Source organism: Jatropha curcas, chromosome 5, assembly GCF_041381405.1.
Source record: "Jatropha curcas cultivar XTBG-Jc1 chromosome 5, XTBG_Jcur_1.0, whole genome shotgun sequence".
Taxonomy (NCBI): Eukaryota; Viridiplantae; Streptophyta; class Magnoliopsida; order Malpighiales; family Euphorbiaceae; genus Jatropha; species Jatropha curcas.
Genome location: NC_143155.1, coordinates 2105364 through 2123157, shown reverse-complemented (window position 1 = coordinate 2123157; position 17794 = coordinate 2105364). Strand labels below are relative to the sequence as shown.

At 32.7% G+C, this 17794-nt stretch overlaps 2 protein-coding genes across 3 annotated transcripts; both read right to left on the bottom strand.

Moving 5' to 3' along the window:
- Positions 1 to 1397: 1397 nt before the first annotated feature.
- Positions 1398 to 11628, bottom strand: FUS12 (proteasome family protein). The gene is made up of 12 exons (XM_012220580.4): positions 11471 to 11628; positions 11213 to 11305; positions 10400 to 10478; positions 4063 to 4303; positions 3919 to 3993; positions 3703 to 3837; positions 2887 to 3074; positions 2425 to 2493; positions 2256 to 2346; positions 2039 to 2173; positions 1813 to 1925; positions 1398 to 1666 (listed from the first exon to the last, which is right to left on the bottom strand). The coding sequence occupies exons 1-12, from the start codon at positions 11478 to 11480 to the stop codon at positions 1576 to 1578; spliced, it is 1320 nt and encodes a 439-aa protein (XP_012075970.1). The 5' UTR covers positions 11481 to 11628; the 3' UTR covers positions 1398 to 1575.
- Positions 11629 to 12219: 591 nt separating this feature from the next.
- LOC105637168 (putative serine/threonine-protein kinase PBL3) lies at positions 12220 to 16861 on the bottom strand. 2 transcript variants are annotated; one of them, XM_012220579.3, is made up of 6 exons: positions 16354 to 16861; positions 15584 to 15909; positions 15323 to 15458; positions 14098 to 14231; positions 13885 to 14008; positions 12220 to 12983 (listed from the first exon to the last, which is right to left on the bottom strand). In XM_012220579.3, the coding sequence occupies exons 1-6, from the start codon at positions 16421 to 16423 to the stop codon at positions 12571 to 12573; spliced, it is 1203 nt and encodes a 400-aa protein (XP_012075969.1). In that variant the 5' UTR covers positions 16424 to 16861; the 3' UTR covers positions 12220 to 12570. The 2 variants fall into 2 exon arrangements, with proteins under 2 accessions (XP_012075969.1, XP_089578288.1); XM_089722162.1 differs by lacking the exon at positions 16354 to 16861 and adding an exon at positions 16163 to 16181.
- Positions 16862 to 17794: the final 933 nt, after the last annotated feature.

The following is a 17794-nucleotide window of genomic DNA, read 5'->3' as shown; positions in this document are numbered from 1 at the left end:
AATCACCATAATGGTGATAACAATAACTCAAAATTAGATATGAGAACAAATCTCAATATATAAGTGACTATAACCCAAATTTGAAAACAAATTTAAGGATTATTTGAAAAAAAACTAAACACAAAAAAGGAAAGGAGTAACCACTAATGAGAACTCACCAATAGCCGCCTGTGGAAGAAGAGAGGAAAAGTTTTAGGCTTTGGAGAATGAGGAAGAGAGAGGGGGAGAGAGCAAATTAACTATTAAATTTTGTAAATTCCTTTTATAGATTTTGTTCGCCTTTTAATTTACATATCTCCTTCTTTATCTTCTTAGTTGTTTATATTTCTTTCTGTTGGATTACCGTTTGATCCTAAAGCAATATGATATTACTTTTGGCAATGGCCATACATCTATTAGTTGATGAACACATAATTTAATCTCAGAATTTTGATTAAAAAAAAAACACTTGTAACGAATTCAAATTTTAAAATTGATACTGTAACATTTTCCAACTTAATTTTTGTACATACATGGTCATACTAACATCAATAATTTTTAAAGTTTGACTTTTCTATACAAAATATTAATTTACTATGTAGTTAATGCATCTCTTAGAATAATAATTTTCTCAATTTTTAACTATGCAATAAGAGTTTCACCGATATAATTTAACAAATTACAAGTTCAAGTATTTAATGGATTAAATTAAAATATTTAACAGATGTAGTTTTATAAGTAGAATTTTTAAATAATCATTATAAAAGTGTTAAGGGTGCCACAAAATGTTTCTTGAAATGAAACTAGCTTAAAATAATAATAACATCTAAACAAAGTTGGGCCAATGTATGAAAAGAAGGAACACCTGTCGACCTAATCAACTGAAGATGTCGAAAATGAAAGGTAAATTGCAATTAATTTTAGCCAAATCAAACCAACTTCAGACCCTACAATTACTTGTTGATTAAACTTCGGTTAAAGTATATCTCAATTATATCATAATTAATATTTTCATCTTTTTTTTATTTTCGAAAAATAACTATAATAACCTAATTTGTAAATTGAAGGATCTGACAGTGGAACGACAGCAAAAATTAAAGACATCATAGTTAGATAAGAAAATTTTAATTATGGTATGATTTAGAGACCCAGATAAATTTTACCATATTTTAAATGATTTAAGTTTAAAAAGGTCATTTTAGTCTTTGCATTTTAATCATCAGTAAAAACTAACTTTCTAGATTAAAGGACCTGACAATGGTAAAAGGTTAAAAGACATAACTATTATTTTTAAAAAATAGAGAAACAAAAATATATATTAGGACATTTGCCTATTAACATTTATGGAGAATAACTACTCTGGACTTCTTTTATTAAAGCTTGATTCTTGTTAATGAAATAATGAAACAGGGAGGGAATAGTTGAATAGGCATTTTTTTTTATTTAAATATAAAATAAATATTTTATGAAATACCAATTTATAATCTCAAATTTTTTAAAAAAAAAGCCTTTTTGTTCCACACGAGAGAGGAAAAGTTCCTACCAAAATACTGAGAAGTACCTCTACCAGATGGAAATCGTGACATAAACAAAATCTTAGAACACACGGTTACCGACAGTTTGATAAAGTGATCTAAGTTGTGTATTCCATTTATCGATGGCAGTATACTTTTTCATTCCCTTTGACCTGCATGACATTTTACAATGATAATGATCATGATGGCTGCAGAAATAGCAAGTGCTAACGACATTCATATCAGCATCAACAAATCAGAGAACTGATACCAAACAGAAAAAAAAAAAAAAAAAAAGGGTAGATCAAGGATAGGATACCTGTCTCCACGCTCCAAAAGCCTGTTCACTTGGTCAATATGTCCATCAATGCGATTATCCAATATCAATGAAACCAACAGCTGCTCGACATCTTTTTCTGGCACATTGAGTTCCTGCAAGTCAACCATATTCACAATATTTCAGAGATGATCTTCCTAATAAAAATAAGATAACAGCGTCATTGAAAGAATTGATACAATAGTTAGAAAGAAACAGTGTCCTTCACCTTTGATATGAATGGTATCCGAATTCTTGTATAAGGTTTAATAAGCTTGAGGAGTACTTGAGTTCTGACATTCTTCAAGAGATCTTCAATATAATTCCGTATGAATGGATCATCCATAATTGTCCTTCTGTTACTCTGAAATGTCCAACTTAAAATTAAGCACATGCAGAGAAACAACCAACAGTTATAACATTCCTCCAAAATACATTAACCATACCTTCAGGATTTTCTCAAATTCTAGTATTTCATTTCGTTGATATGCTGCTATAAGGTTCGTCATTGCCAAAATCTCAGGGTCATTTTTATATCTGAAGGGCAAATATCATAAGAGAGGTGCAAAAGACACAAAGGAAGCATATCTCATGGTGATGCATACAAATACTTACGGCTTTGCCTCTTGACCATCAAATGGATTCACTTCAGATTCCATCAGCATGTTTGCCAGGACCAGATATCTGTCAGCCACAATGATTAACATAGTTAGATCATACTGAAACAGTTCATTGAAAGTTCTCAGCAATGAAGAATCCTACAGCCAGATAAACCATCTTGAATAGAACATAAATCCTAATTGAAACTTCTTTTTTAAAGCTTATAAAATTAAAAATCTCAATCTAATGTCCAATTACTCCATAGTCCATACTGTTGTCCAAATGCCACGAATTTAGTATGTAAATAGAATGATACGATCCTGGATGTAGGGTTTATTCAAAGGCAGGGTTATGTTTCTAATAATCCTAGTACCTGATATTAATCTCTTACACATTTCAGGTAATACATAAAAGCCTTACTTTATGTTTGTGTGTTTGTAAATAGAAGAAAGAAATGAAAAGAAATAGGAAACATACTTTAGGCATTGTATGCGTCTTTGGTTCCCAGCCTCATCATAGTTCTTGAAAGCTTCAAAGAAATCTGTTGCAGCCTCAGCCCATTGACGCTCTGCCATATGCATCTTCCCACCACATTCTCGAATTATCCCCATTATTCGTGGATGTGGAATTGCTGACTTGATCGCAAGTGCTTTTTGGTATAATTGCTGGTGAGTCAAAACAGAGACACACATCATTATATTTCAAGCCTTCAATTAAATCCAATAACATAAATAGAGACTCAAGAAACAAAGCATATGTATGCTAAAGCTTAATGCCTGCATGCATTCTGTTCTTAAGACTGACACAGCCGCTACCCTGTTTCCTGTCCTTGGGAGGCACTAGGCATAACAATTTTGCATACTACGCACAATGGACAAATCAAATAGCTGGCAAGCTATCCAAAACTTAAAATAGAAAACCTTCCCCAACCTATGCAACCACATAGGCTGAGGACTTTTTCTCTACTTAATCTGTCTAGTTTAGTTAATTTCAACAATCACATGGCAAATTATTTGATAGTAGCAGATGATTAGGTCATAAATCCCCTACCCTCTAAGCCTATTTACAAAATTTCAGGTTCTATATCAAGTGAGTGTATGATCAGGTTGTAATTTGAACATGACAATATTTTAAAGAGTTCGGATTCAAAATTAGTCAATCATTTAACATCCTTAAACATAGTTTTGTTTTTGGAAATGAATTCTTTTGGAGATCGGATTGTAGTACAGGATAATATGATACATCATCTCGATACATGAGTGTATGCACAAAGTAAACAGTGGAAATCCTTACCTTTAGCTTTTTGTTGTTCTTGGTCTCAGTGTACATTTGAATCTCAATTGCATATACCTCCAGAAGTTGACTGCCTTTCTTTTGGTCATCTGTTCCGTCTTCTCGTTGACAAGATTTATGGAGTTCCTTCAGAATCTGAGCATGCAATTTATTCTCCCAAATAATTATTAAAAAAGATGAAAAATATAGCAAGGTCAAGCAATTGTGATAAAGTACCTTGCTCATCCGCCCATATTCACCCATGTCAAACCATATCTTGCAGAGCTTAAGATTTGTCTTGAACCAAAGTCTCTGCACAGGAGAGAACTATGTAAACATCCTCACATAAAAGGCATCACAAAATATTTATTAAAATATTACCTCATTCTTTGCTTCTTCCAGGGCCTCCAGGGTAGTTTGATAAAATTCTTGCAGAAGACCAAAGTTTTGACTAGCTGATCCAGAAACAAAATCCATGATGTTGTTTATACATTTCTCACTGTAGTTACGTGTGACTGCTGATTTAATGTATGTAACCATCTCCCTGTAAGCATCCATCATTTCTTTATACTTCCCCAAACGATAATAAAGCTTAACTGTTTGCTTCAGTGCTTTGAACCCCCTGGTAAGAATAGGAGCAAGTATCTGATTATGAAAACAATGGCTTGAAAAGAATAAACAACTATATGCCAAAAGGTTCCGAACATGCAAGAGTAAAACTACTAAACTACTAAACTACATCTCTCCAATCACATCATATTTTTCAAACAGCAAAGAGCATAACAAAACATGACCAAATAGAAAGGAATATAAATGCCTGTCTTTAGATCCTTTTTACATCTCTCCACTTCAGGCAAACCCCTATTCACTCTATCAAAAGTAAATTTTGAAATGCAAATTATTAAACTACTATTATTATGTGAAAACGAGCACTTGCATAGATCACTCCAAAATATATCCAAACACCACTTTGCTGTTACATGGAAAGGAGCATCTATTATCCTATTCATCCATAATGCCATAATAATAAAACTCAACCAGGATGTTAAATGAAAATACACAAATTCATCGACACCTTGCCAAGTCAGACAGTTTTCTACCAGCTAGAAAAAGATTATACTACTAACTGACTTCCCAAGTATGAGAACTGAAATCAAGACAACAGTGTATTTTACTAGGGCATTATTAATTTATTATTGCAATGGACTGGAAACTCAAAGGTGTACGTATCTGTTAGATTTTCCATAGATATGAAAACAAGAAAGTGCCTTAATTTCTCATTTTCAGCATAACCATCTTGGCGCATTATCTCCGCATCTTATTATAAGCCACAGCTTATTTTGACATTTCAAATTTCGATATTAGTATTTGGCATATGATTTCATCGAAGTAGCCCTGTCAAAGTGGCAAGTTTTATATTTTACATTTAGGAGTCCAAGCTTATATAAGCACTAGCAATTACATGCATCTTACTAATACTCCTCTTTCCATTTTTATCTTTCACTTTTGGCTTTTGCACAGTGATTAAGCAATTTTATATCACCTAAATTATAACAGAATATTTCTTAATTTGACTAAATTACCCTTTATCCCACCTAATTACTTCAATCTCAATAATTCTCTCTCCATTAATCTATAACTAAAATCAAGAGAGAAAAATGTGGATATACTAAGATGGTTTTAGAAAATTGTAAAAAACTATTGTGTTTAGTGGAGATAAGGGTAAAATTGGAAAAAAAATAATTAATACTCCTTAAGCTTCTCAAGGCAACAAATAATTTTGGACAAACAACTTCTAAAAAGCAACAGATAAAAATGGATGGAGGGAACTGTTTTCAAATATTTTCTGGTGTGCTGTCATTGGGCTTGTGTGAAGCATCCTAACCCTATATGTGATGCCTATTACCCTAGGAATGCAAGAGAACAGCACATAAAACCCTTGCCGTCAGTAGTTGATGATTTCTCTAGTTTCTTTCCCTTATAGTGCTTTTAATGAGTACATTTGGTATAACATGATTCCCACAAATGTTACACATATCCTTCTCAGTTTGGCCTTGGCTTTATAGTCTAAATATGACTTAGAAGAGAAAATACATGCCTCTTTGTTTCCCCCTTTTATCTGAATAAGATCCTAAAGACAAATCCTGTGATTTTACATAGAGAACTTGAAAAGCTAAAGTAGGAAGCAAAACCAGTACCACTGCAAACAGAAAGGTTAAAACAAAAAGGTAGAAGAACCCAAACTACAAGAGGCCAAAACGGCAATGGCAGAATCTAGTTTGGCTAATACAAAACCCAGAAACAGAGAGGATAGAAACAATTACCACAAAGGACCACAGCAGAAGCAAAAGTTGCAGATTAGTGAAATCAGGAACCAATAGCTACACCGATTACATCCAAAGGAGCCAAAGCAACAAGTGTGTGGCAACAAAAGAATGTAATGAATTGCAGAAACCAATAGAAGGAACAAAGGCAAGTAATCATGCTGTTTGAAAAGAAATCAGCTAATAAACGAGCTTATAATCAGGCTATTAGGCAGCCTTATTAACCGGCTTGCTACTTGAAGACTCATCTGAGGTTATTGCAGATGGAATTGCAAATGAAATCTATCAATTCTATATGAATATGATTCCTTAAGAACATCGGCAGCATCTACTCTCATCCCTATGGAGTTGACAAAGAAAACAGTAGCAAAAGAAAAACATTCAGCCAATTAAACTTCAAAAAAAAGAAACTACAAAAGATATTTTGATAAAGCATGAGGTCAAAGAAATGAAATTTCTAATTGCAAATCATATTGAAATTGCAGAAATTAAGTTGGAAGCAGAACAAAGAAAATCATGCTGACAGATGAGTGTATCTTCATTGTTCAGTATGCTAAACATGCTGAGTTTGTGCTGCTGCCTCTATATAGCTTTCAAGAGATCTAGACTATAATTTTCAACAAGTTGGCAAATGATTTTTAAGGGATCATTCAACTATAATTGTTATGATATAAATTAAGAAATTAATAAAAGAAGCAATGATGCAGGAGCATCCAAGTTAAATTAGTATTTCAATGTTTTAGTTTTTTGGTTTTCCTTCTTTATTTTAGGATTCCTATTTAATCGGCTTATTTTCACCCTTCGTGCCTCAATTATACCCTCTATTTCTTAATTATCCCTAAACTTTAATTCGTCACTTAAAAGTACCTTAACAATTATTTGAGGAACATAAATGTCTATTTGCCAGTTTTCCGGTCAACTCCCAGTGAGAAGCTGACATGGAATTTACCGGTCAGCAAATAATTGTCCCAAAAATGCCACATCAGATTATTCTAATATTTTTCTCTCCCAATTTTAATTCTATTTTTCTCTCTCCTCTATCCCACACTTTCCTCTATCCCTTCTTTGTATGAATGGAATGAAACACCAAACTGCAATTTTTGATTCCTGAGACTTCAACTGTTACCAGTTCCATCGTCATAGAGATCCTGGAAAAATAAAATTCCTCTTAAATTGTTTGGAGAAATAAAAGGAGAGAGAAAGACAAAGTTTTATAAAGAAGCAAAGCGAGAGAAAGAAAGAAAGAAAGGAATGGTCAAATTGAGGTAGGAAAATCCCAGGAAGGAAGAAAGGAAGAAAGAGGTGATTTGTTATTGTGCAATGGAGTAGAGTATTTCATTCTTTTTGGCTTGGATATCGTAGCTCTCTCCCCTGTCCATGTACAACCCCTTTCACTCTTTTTTATTATTTTTTTTCTTTCTCTAATTATTGGAACTCTGATAGCGATCTGTCCACTCATTTAGTATTCCAAATTTTGTTGTCTTCTTCCACATCTCAACCCAACCCCAAAACTCACAAACTGATACTGCCATTGATAAGCCTTTTAATTTTTCCAAATATGTTTTCTAGTTTCTAGAAAAAATTGATAGTAAGAAAGATAGAGTTGTTGAAGAAAAATCAAGCAAGTGATGAGAAGTTAAAGTTTATTTGTTAAATCATGGATAAAAGCATATAAAGATGAAAAGGACAAAAAAGTACAATTTGGACAGTGGAAAAGGAAAGAACAAAAGAATGTCATGGGAAAGAAAAAAAAGATTCACCTTTCCCTAGTTTGATGTGAAATTTTTTTCATTTATTATGTTAAAAATGTTTCCACATCAGCAAATTTACCGGTTGTCAACCTGGAAACTGGTAAATAGATTTTTGTGTTACACTAATCAAAGTTGATATATTTTTAAGTGATGAATTAAAGCATAGAGACAATTAAGAAATATAAGGTATAGTTCAGGCACGACAGGTGAAAATAAGCCTATTTAATATAGTTTCTTACTTAATTAATTAGGAATAGTTTTCGGTTTTTTCTCTTTCAGTTCAGAATTTTAATTCTATGTTTTTCCTTAAACCCAATTATTTTATATTGTCCCACCCACAATCATTCTAGCCTAGCCCTAATAGTTGGGAACTAATTGCCTAAACTCTTCCACCACATTTACTGGTGTTAGAGCTCATAAGATTCTAAATTACACTGGGATTTCATTTTTCTGGTATAAACTATGGTTGGTAGAAGCGGAGATTGAGGTAGAGGCAATCAGCCCCAACAAATGGAGTTGACTGAGATGCAACGAATGATTGAAAGAAGATCTTGAGACTGAAGAGGAAGCTGAGGATGCAAACCCATGTCATGAAGCTGGATCTGCATATCAAGCAGGAAAGTTGGATTGGAATAGCAATTGCTACATACTCTTGATTTGAATGGTGGAGGAGGGAAGATTGAAGTACCTAGTTTTCATGGAAAGTTATGAGTGGAATATTTGGATTGGGAAGCTAGTCTGCAGAATTGCTTTGAATTGAAAACCATGGCTAAAAATCTAAAGGTGCTATTCGTAAAGCTTAAGTTTAAAGGTATTGCACTTCAATGGCGGAAGAGAGTAGAGGAGCAACATGCACAAGTAAGCTTAAAATCATCAGTCAGAAGCACTCGAAAGTTAAGCTACAAAAGCAATTTTTGCCTGCTAATTATACAATGGAATTGTATGCGAAGTTCCATTGTTTGAAGCAAAACAACATGTCCAAGGAGTACACTGCCGAGTTTAATTACTGATTTGAATTAGTCTATTACATACAAGGTGGAAGTAGTTTGTTTACGCAATATTGAGGATGCTCTTCAATATGCATCAGTGGCTGAAAAGTGACTTCAAGTTACGGTGCAAGAAAACCCATATACAGAACCAATTGCAAAAAACAATTTGGGAGTTGCACGTGGGCATCAAGCAAGCCAACAAATTGGAAAGGGATGCAACAAATGTTGAAAGGAATGGTAAAACAAAAAATATAGTGCCTTATAGTGGAAAAAATTATTCTAGTTCATACACAGCTAAAGGAGGCAGCAATTCTTAGGTTCAATGTTTACTTATAGAGAGAATGAACATATTGCATTCACCTGTCCACAATGGAGGGTGAATTTAGCTGAGTTTGAAGAAGAGTTATCCAACAAGTTGGGCAGTGGCTAGTTGCAAAGTTTGATGTTATTGAAAAAGTGTTAGATGTTAAGGAAGTTCGATGTAGGCAAGGCAACCAATGTAGAAGGTACTCGTAAATTTATTGGTTAACCAATAGATGAAAGTATGGGGATTTCTGACGAAGAGCTAAAACAAATAAATCCAGCCATATATGAGAAATATGTTAAGGCTTGATCATTGGAGCTGAGTTTTTTTCTGACCCAAGGAGAATAATGCAGGAGCATCCAAGTTTAATTAGGATTTCAGTTTTTTTTAGTTTTCAGTTATCTTTCTTCATTTAGGATTCCTATTTAATGAAGTATGTTAATTAGTCAAGGACAATTTTAAATTGCCTTCTTTATTTACGATTACTATTTAATAAAGTATGTTAATTACTTAGGAATAGGTTTCAGTCTAGCATAAGGATTTGTCCTAATTAGTATAAATTGGACAGCGATAGCCATTTTGCATATTGTGTTTTTTTCTCTTTCAATTCAGATTTTTAATTCTAAGGTTTTCTTTAAATCCAATTATTTTATATTGTTCCAACAAGAATCGTCCTATTATAGCCCTAATTGATGAAAATAATTCCCTAGACTCTTCCGCTAATAGATTCGGCTACCCAAGCATTTTAATGATCAAGGTTAAGTTTCTCCAACAAAGAGTGAACGAATCAACAAAGGTGATACCATAAACCAGCAAAATAGTGTAACTCAATCATAATGATGCAATTTAAGGATTTGAGATTTTCCTACTTACTCAAGTTTGTCCAAATAGGCAAATTTGATTTGACCAGGCAAAAGACCTAAATAATACAAGTTTTCTAACACAAAGTAATACTGTAATAGTTTGATAGATGACTTCAACATGTTCTAAAAGTATTCCAAAGAGGTGTTCAAGCACTAAGGATGTTCTTTAAAACCATTAGAATCATAAACTAGTTTTCCTAAAGCAACTACTCTAATTAGGCTGCAACAAGATTTATAACTTCTCATTATTAAAAGTGAAGCCAATGATGCATTTGTATTACCTAAGGTCGCTCCCAAAGGAAATTCATAATTTTGATAAGTGGCCTCTTCTAACCATCTAGTCTCTATGTAATTACATATCACATTGAAAAATGAAATTTGAAGAGGAACAAAAGTAAAATTGAAAACAACATTCTCAAATGGACAACAAACATGGATTCTAACAGTGCAAGAACATCACAATAAATGTTAGTTCTATGGTGCTCACCATTCTGCCTTCTCTGGTTCCATGCTAACAACTTGTGCAAAACCTGCAAGTGCTCCTTCTGGGTCTGTTTCAACCAATCCTTTTTTTGGCAAAGAGAAGGAAAGAAAACCAGTGAAGATAAATTAATATAGTATATAAAGAATCAACTGGTATATTTGCAAAGATTAGTGCACAGACAGAGCGTCATAAAAAAACAGATTTCCCAACAAAAAGTTCTAAAAAATTCATAATACCTATTTACCACAAATGAACATTGTTAATCATAAGATACAAATCATGGAACACAAATTAACTGAATGAAAGATAGTAAAGATTACGCAAAAGCTATCAAATAAGGATATGACAATTACATAGAAAAGCAATACAATCATAGTAACTTGTACATGTCTAAGAATTACTATGCAAAAACACATAATTCATGCTTTCAATACGTTAAATCATTTCATAAGCACTTTAACGGGTTTCATACAAAAGAATTTTGTTCTTAGAGAACCAGTTTCTTAATAATCTTCAAAAGAAATCAAAATCCATATGCATTAACTCATGAGATTGCAACTGACAAAAAGCAAAACCCTAAGATATTTGCTCAGTATAGGTAGACTACTAGTTCTTCATCCTTTGGGTTAATAGGAAAATTAAGAATAGCCATTGGGTTAGTAGCCAAGTAGTGCACTACAACTAAAGTTATAGTCAAACAATTTTACCCAACAAGAGCTCAATGATATTAGTTTAGATACAGAGCATAAAGCTCAGAAATTTTTCTGATAAAAAAATAACTATTTTCAAATCTGTATGTAACTAAAAGAAGAAAACCTTTGGAGTTGTAATACTGATTCTCAATAACAACGTCCTGCTCCTCAGGCTCCTCGTCTGAGTACTCGAACCCATAATCCTCCATATCAGCATCTGCACATCCCCAAATAAATTGAACATCAAATTGAACTTCTAAGAGAAACAAAATTCTGATTTCCTGTTCAAGCCCTTGCTAGTTAATGGCTACTGATGATTGATTGAAGACGATAAAAAAATTAATAAATAAAAAAATAAAAAATAAAAAGGCAGATAGAGCACCTGAACCCATGATTATAAGCAGAAAATTGAGGCACGAGTGTTGAGAGTTGGAAGAAATGTGGGAAATAAAAGAATGGCAGATGATCGTAAGCAGTAGCACTCTGGTTCAAATCCTAGGGCACTTTCTCTCTGTCTATATAACTACTGCTTTTATGGTTTCACGGAAACTCTATGCTACTAATATCATGTTAGCACTTCCACTGCGTTTTGCTTTCTCCCACTTCTCCTCTCGCAAAATTAAAAATAAAAAAACAATTATTTTTTTTTTTTTTATTTATTAAGAAACTTACAGACACAAATAATATTACCCACTATATAATAATAATAATAATAATAATAATATATTTAAATTACAATGATAAAAAAAAACATTTAAAATGAGATTTTTCTAAGCATAACCTGATATTTTTTTTATTTAACAAATTCAAAAATTAAATTATTTCGTGCCAAAACATCCATTGTTTAAATAAATATTTTATTTTTCTATAACTATGCAGTAATATGAAATTTTGAGTTTTTATTTAAAATAAATAAAATAATAGTTTAAAAAACTATACTTTTCATCTGACTATTAATGAAATTTCAATTTTAAATTTGTTATTTCACTTAAAAAAACTTTAGAATGGAAAACAAATGTCTTTTTAGTCCATCAGTTAATAGATGTGAAATTATTTTGTATGATAATGTTGGCTTTGTGGAAGAATAGGAAGGAGACTCTTTGGAATGGCAATTGCTGCTCACCACCCAACTCTGCTGAAGTTGTTTTTTATATTTTTCCTCCATTCTATAACAAAGAGAGAATGCAATCTTATACAGATTTTTACAATAACAGTAACAACATTCTCCTAACAAACAAGAACTACTAAACTGATACTAAGCCACGATCTTCAAAAAGTTGAGAGATTATATACAAACATTCATTTGAGATTATATACAAACATTCATTTGATGCTAAAAGAACCTTTTATCATCATCTGGGAAACTGATCTCACAATTATGTGGATGTCGCATTTTTGCACGCAGTAGCTTCAACCAGCTTCAGTACCCAACACTAGCTATGAGTAACATGAATAATGCACAAGCACACAAGCAAAAATTGGTCATACCAAATTGGTGGTTACTCTATTACTCTGGCGAGGGCTATTAATATTCTTGATATTGTGATTATCCAGCTTAGCAGAAGGGGGTGTTCTTGGCACATCCTTTGATATGTTAAGTTTTTCTAAGGCAGTTAAAACTTCAATCATTGAGGGCCTATTTCTGGGGTCTATATGCAGGCATTGCAATGCAAGTGAGGCTGCAGCTTGGGCTCCTTTCTTCGAGTACTGACCACCCAATCTAGTGTCCATGATTCTCAGAACTCGCCTGCTGTCACTTAAGAAAGGTTTTGCCCAGTCCACTAGAGTTTCGTCAACAAAATTGGTTCTTTCATCATCCATTGCCCTTCTTCCTGACAGTAATTCTAGCAAGACAACGCCAAAGCTATACACATCGCTCTTTGGAGTCAAGTGACCTGTTTGGTTTAACCCAAGAAAAGGAGAATGCTGTTAAATATGTCTGAATGCATATTTTGCATTCTTTGATTTGATTTAACTTGCATTAAAATGCAAATCTATGGATGAAGAACAGCTAATAATATAAAAATTTCAATCATATTTCTCCTCATAAACTGACAGGAATAAGAGGTTAATTTAAGATGACTAGTTCTTGGTTAAATTTATTTATTTTATTTAAAAGACCATCATTTGTTTATTGTATTATATATATATATATATATATATATATATATATATATATATTTTTTTTTTTTTTTTTTTGTGTGTACAAATAATAATCTTTCTCCAAGTGATGATCATATGTCCAACTTCTCAATCAAAGGATAAAAAGAAAGAACATAACGGCAAATAAGTTTCTGGCATACAATAGACTGATGAAGCAAGTGCTGACAATTTCCACTCATTTTGAGCTTCTTAAAAAACATACACTTCTCAAGTAATAAATTTCCCACACCCAAAAATAAATGAGATGAGAAAAGGGGAAGAAGAAGATGCGGAGCAGTTCCAAAGGGAAAACAAATGCTGCCAACTATCCTTTGAATCGATAAGTATATTTTTCTGAAGCAAATAAACTAGAAGACCGGAGGTGTTTCTGTTCCAACTGTAAAGGGTAAAAAAAAAGGAAGATTGAGGGACACCTGTACAGGTCACATGTCTCTTGCAGCATCATTGGCAGCTTCTATGATTGGAAATGTACTATTAAATAGATAGCACAACATTTTGCAACATGCAATTTTCAAATTTTCTCTCAAAGAATTAGCCGGCAACTGTTAAATTTTGATCTATTTTGTGTTGTTCCAATGATTTTAGAACATATATATTGAAAACAAATTCGCATGTAACAGAAAGTTTACTAACCAGTGGCGACATATTCCGGTGCAGCATAACCCCGAGTTCCCACCACTCTGGTTGAAACATGAGTATTATCTCCAGTAGGACCATCTCTTGCTAGGCCAAAATCTGAAAGCTTCGCATTGTAATCCTGAAAAATATTTCACAAGTTCATCAGCTCATACCTTTAAGTATATCTCTATTTATCGATAAATCAAGAATTTTAAGGTTTCCACATACCGAATCAAGTAGAACATTGGATGCTTTCAAATCTCGATAAATGACATTGGCATTTAAACCATGTAAGAAGGACAATCCCCTTGCAACATCAATGGCAATGCGCATCCGAGTAACCCAGGTGATAGGTTGATCCCCTTTTATATATAAAGAAAGAATGTCAATTCATTGTAGATTCAGGTGGAAGAACAATCAATAAGTGGTCACTCGTACAATAAAGATGCATGATGGATAGGCTTTAAACACTCCCATCCTCACCCCCCAAAAGTAAAAAAAGATAAGAAAATGGCAATCAACCTTTAAATATACTTGAATGAGTTATTAAAATGGTTCATAGTTGTTAAGACAACTAAACTGCTTTGAAAATTCATTTAAAAATGCTATCCACATGCAAGAAAACAAAAATTATGGAAAATAGCATTTTTGTGAAAGCTCTTGCTGAATGTATTTCACCAAGTGCGCCTAACTTCTGTTATATAGGGAAAACAGAGCCAATTTGACTTACTAGAAACATAGCCCTAAAGCAAAATGTTAAGAATGCAATATTTCCTATCACTAATCAAATTAAGCACCCTCGGGTACGTCAGTCTCATTGGTCCAACCCTAAGTCTGCGGTGAAGCAACTTCATTCATTTACAAAGACATCTATAACACGTAAATACCCACAACCTTGTAATGAAAAGGATAACTTTCTTTTGGCTCCCTTTTGAACTGCTTGAAACAAGAGTTGATAAAAACAGGAAATTTATCCAAAATTATCTTCATAAATTTTCAAGAGCGTCGATGATCCCCACTAACCTTCAAACAAAATTCAAGTTTTTGTTCACTTGATCATACAGAATAATTGAAAATCAAAAGTTCCTATTTAAGGCCCTTTCAAAATGTTTGTCTATGTTTTCCTGCATCTATAACACATAACATGTATTCTTCTTCCATGAACTGCCTCTTTCTGCTTTTAATCAAATACTCCTCATCATCCAAATGACCTCACACATCAAATTCACTTCATCTCAAAAGAATCTGAATGTTTAGTAGCTATAAAAGAACAAATGAAACAACATGAAGATGATGTCCCTTATTCTAGTACTCTTTTGAATCTTAGTGTACTCCTGTCAGACATAATTTACAGGAGTTAAAAATGGAAAACAATGTCATGATAAATAAGATTTTACCATAAATTTTAACAAAAAATTGAAGAAATTAATCCTACAAGAACAGATTGACTTACTTCTGAATAAGTGATTCTCCAAACTTCCCTTTGGCATGAACTCATAAACTAGAAGTCTACTATCAGATTCAGCACAATAGCCAATGAGTTTCACTAGATTTTCATGACGAAGCTGACCTAGATAGTTTACCTCTGCCTGCCAAATTTCAAAGGATAACAAACGAACAAAAATGAGCTATTGCAAAGCAAAAAAAAAATAATAATAATAAATAAATAAAACAAAATAAAAAAAAATCAAATAATAGTCCTAAATGCACATACAAGCCACTCCTTGTGACCCTGACAACTTTCTGCCTTGAGCCTCTTTACTGCCACAACAATTCCAGTTCCTGGTTTAGTAGGAGCTAAAGTGTTTTCATCAAGCCATCCTTTGAAAACACACCCGAAACCGCCCTCTCCCAGCATTGTTTCGGAACGAAAGTTCTTGGTGGCATTCTTCAAGTCACTAAAGCTAAAGGACTTGAGATTGCTGGAAACATTTGCATCAACTTTGCTTGTTATTGAAGATTTGTTCGAGCTTGCTACTGATGTTTGATTGGAAGATGTAGAATCTTGCTTCAATCCATTATTATGAGACTTTTTACTTCCTAAATAACACAAAAAAAAGCAGCTATGGTCTATCAATATGTTCATATGCAGATAAAAGTTATCAATAACTTAACACCCAATAGAGTTTTTCCTCCTGGAAAACACAAAAACAGCGGAAGGAAAAAAAATTCTTCCCTTTTGGGATAAAATTAGAAGCAAAAAAAAAAGAGCAGAATTCAGGAACAAATCATGAGAATACTATTATTTATTAATAGAGCAAACATATAAGAAATTGAGTTAAATAAAAACTACCTCTTGAAAGGAATTTCATCTGTGAAAGAAAATTTGATCTTTTAGAAGACATAAAACTAAATAATAATAAGAAAGAACCATTCATTATATATATATACACACACATGCTCCATTACTTAATTTGTTTGATAAAGCAAGAAACAAAAACAGTTTAAAATAATAATTATAATGAAAAGTGAGAGCAGACCCACCAGAAGCAGAAGAAAAATTAGTAGAAGAAGCATGAGTGCACTTGGCGGGTTTCCTACAACAATTTCCCATAATTAGTTAATCACAAGAATCACTCCTTCTCCCATATAAAAATAGGAAGAAGAGAAGACCTTGAGATGGAGTGTATAGTTGAAATCTTTGAAAAGGAAATAAGAGTAGAAAATAAAAAATAAGAAGAAAGAGGAAATGGGTAAATGGGCAAAAGGGTCCATTTTATAGTATTTGATTATTTGACGGGAACAAAGCTAAGCTAGAACAGAGAGAGAGAGAGAGAGAGAGAGAAGGAGAAGAACAGAGAAGCAAGACAAGCTAGCAATCTAGCAATCAATCTGGTCAATGGAGGAAACCTCCTTCATTGACATTAGCGTATGAAATTCATTGCAAGGGCTATGGACCCACGATTTTTTTAGGGATCGAAAATAATTCTTTGTATTTGACTCTACTCTTACATAATAATAGATAATTATTGTTTGAAAGTTCAAAGCTATGAAAAGTAAGGCGTCTGGCTGCTCTATAGATATGGTTCAGGGTGGACCTGCAGTTCCAACTCTGCATTTCTTTCTTTTTTTTTTTTATTACTATTTTTTTAATAGAAACAATGTTGAATTTGCTTCATAAATTTGATTGCCATGTATAATTTATTTAAAAATGTTTTTTCTATTAATTTTAACAAAACTTTGAAATAGAAAAACAATTTAGCATTTTTTTTTTTCAAACTCAACTCTTATTTTAAACCATTAAACACTTTCACTTTTAAAATTACACATATTAAATAATTTTTAAAATTATTTTATTAAATATTTCAACTTGCAATAGATCAATTAAATACTTATTAAAAAGTTAAAATTTATGAAAATTATTGTTCTAAAAGCCATGCTAACTATATCAAGTCATGCTAACTAATCATTGGCTTTCTATATTATTTATTTGTTATGCGTATTGCTCAGTAAAATATTTTTTTTTTTTTCAAGTGGAAAATTGAATCTCATCAAGGAAGAGAAAAGGCTAACTCAACCTGTACAAGAATATCAAAAGGATGAGGTACTTCCTCAATCCAAATATGCTTCTCATCAACAGCAGAGATAGCATGCTTTGCTAAACTATCCGCTACCTTATTACTACTCCTATGGACATGAGATAATTAGAAAGACAAAAAGTTATCTAATAAAGCAAAAACCCATAAAAATCTAGTTCCCAACTCATTGAGAGAACATCTTTACTTCTCAAGATCTTAATATTGGCCAAGCAATCAAATTTACGGACGATCCTAGTGAAATTGAGATCGAGAGCTGTTTGAAGAGCAAATAACATTGCTTCTAATTCCGCATACTGGGGAGACAATGAATAGTTAACTCTTTTGAAGCCCGACGCTAGAACTGCTCCTGTGGAGTCTCTCACCACCATTCCAAACCCACATTTTGA

What these genes read in the sequence shown, in the direction of transcription:
- FUS12 (XM_012220580.4), bottom strand. An exon ending in TCAGTATTACAACTCCAAAG is followed by an intron (nt 10,479 to 11,212) that starts GTTTTCTTCTTT and finishes TGCCAAAAAAAG; the next exon opens with GATTGGTTGAAACAGACCCA. An exon ending in GATGGTCAAGAGGCAAAGCC is followed by an intron (nt 2,347 to 2,424) that starts GTAAGTATTTGT and finishes TTTGCCCTTCAG; the next exon opens with ATATAAAAATGACCCTGAGA.
- LOC105637168 (XM_012220579.3), bottom strand. Translation starts at nt 16,423, where the DNA reads ATGGGAAATTGTTGTAGGAAACCCGCCAAGTGCACTCATGCTTCTTCT. An exon ending in TAATTTTTCTTCTGCTTCTG is followed by an intron (nt 15,910 to 16,353) that starts GTGGGTCTGCTC and finishes TGTGTTATTTAG; the next exon opens with GAAGTAAAAAGTCTCATAAT. An exon ending in CCAATGTTCTACTTGATTCG is followed by an intron (nt 14,009 to 14,097) that starts GTATGTGGAAAC and finishes AATATTTTTCAG; the next exon opens with GATTACAATGCGAAGCTTTC.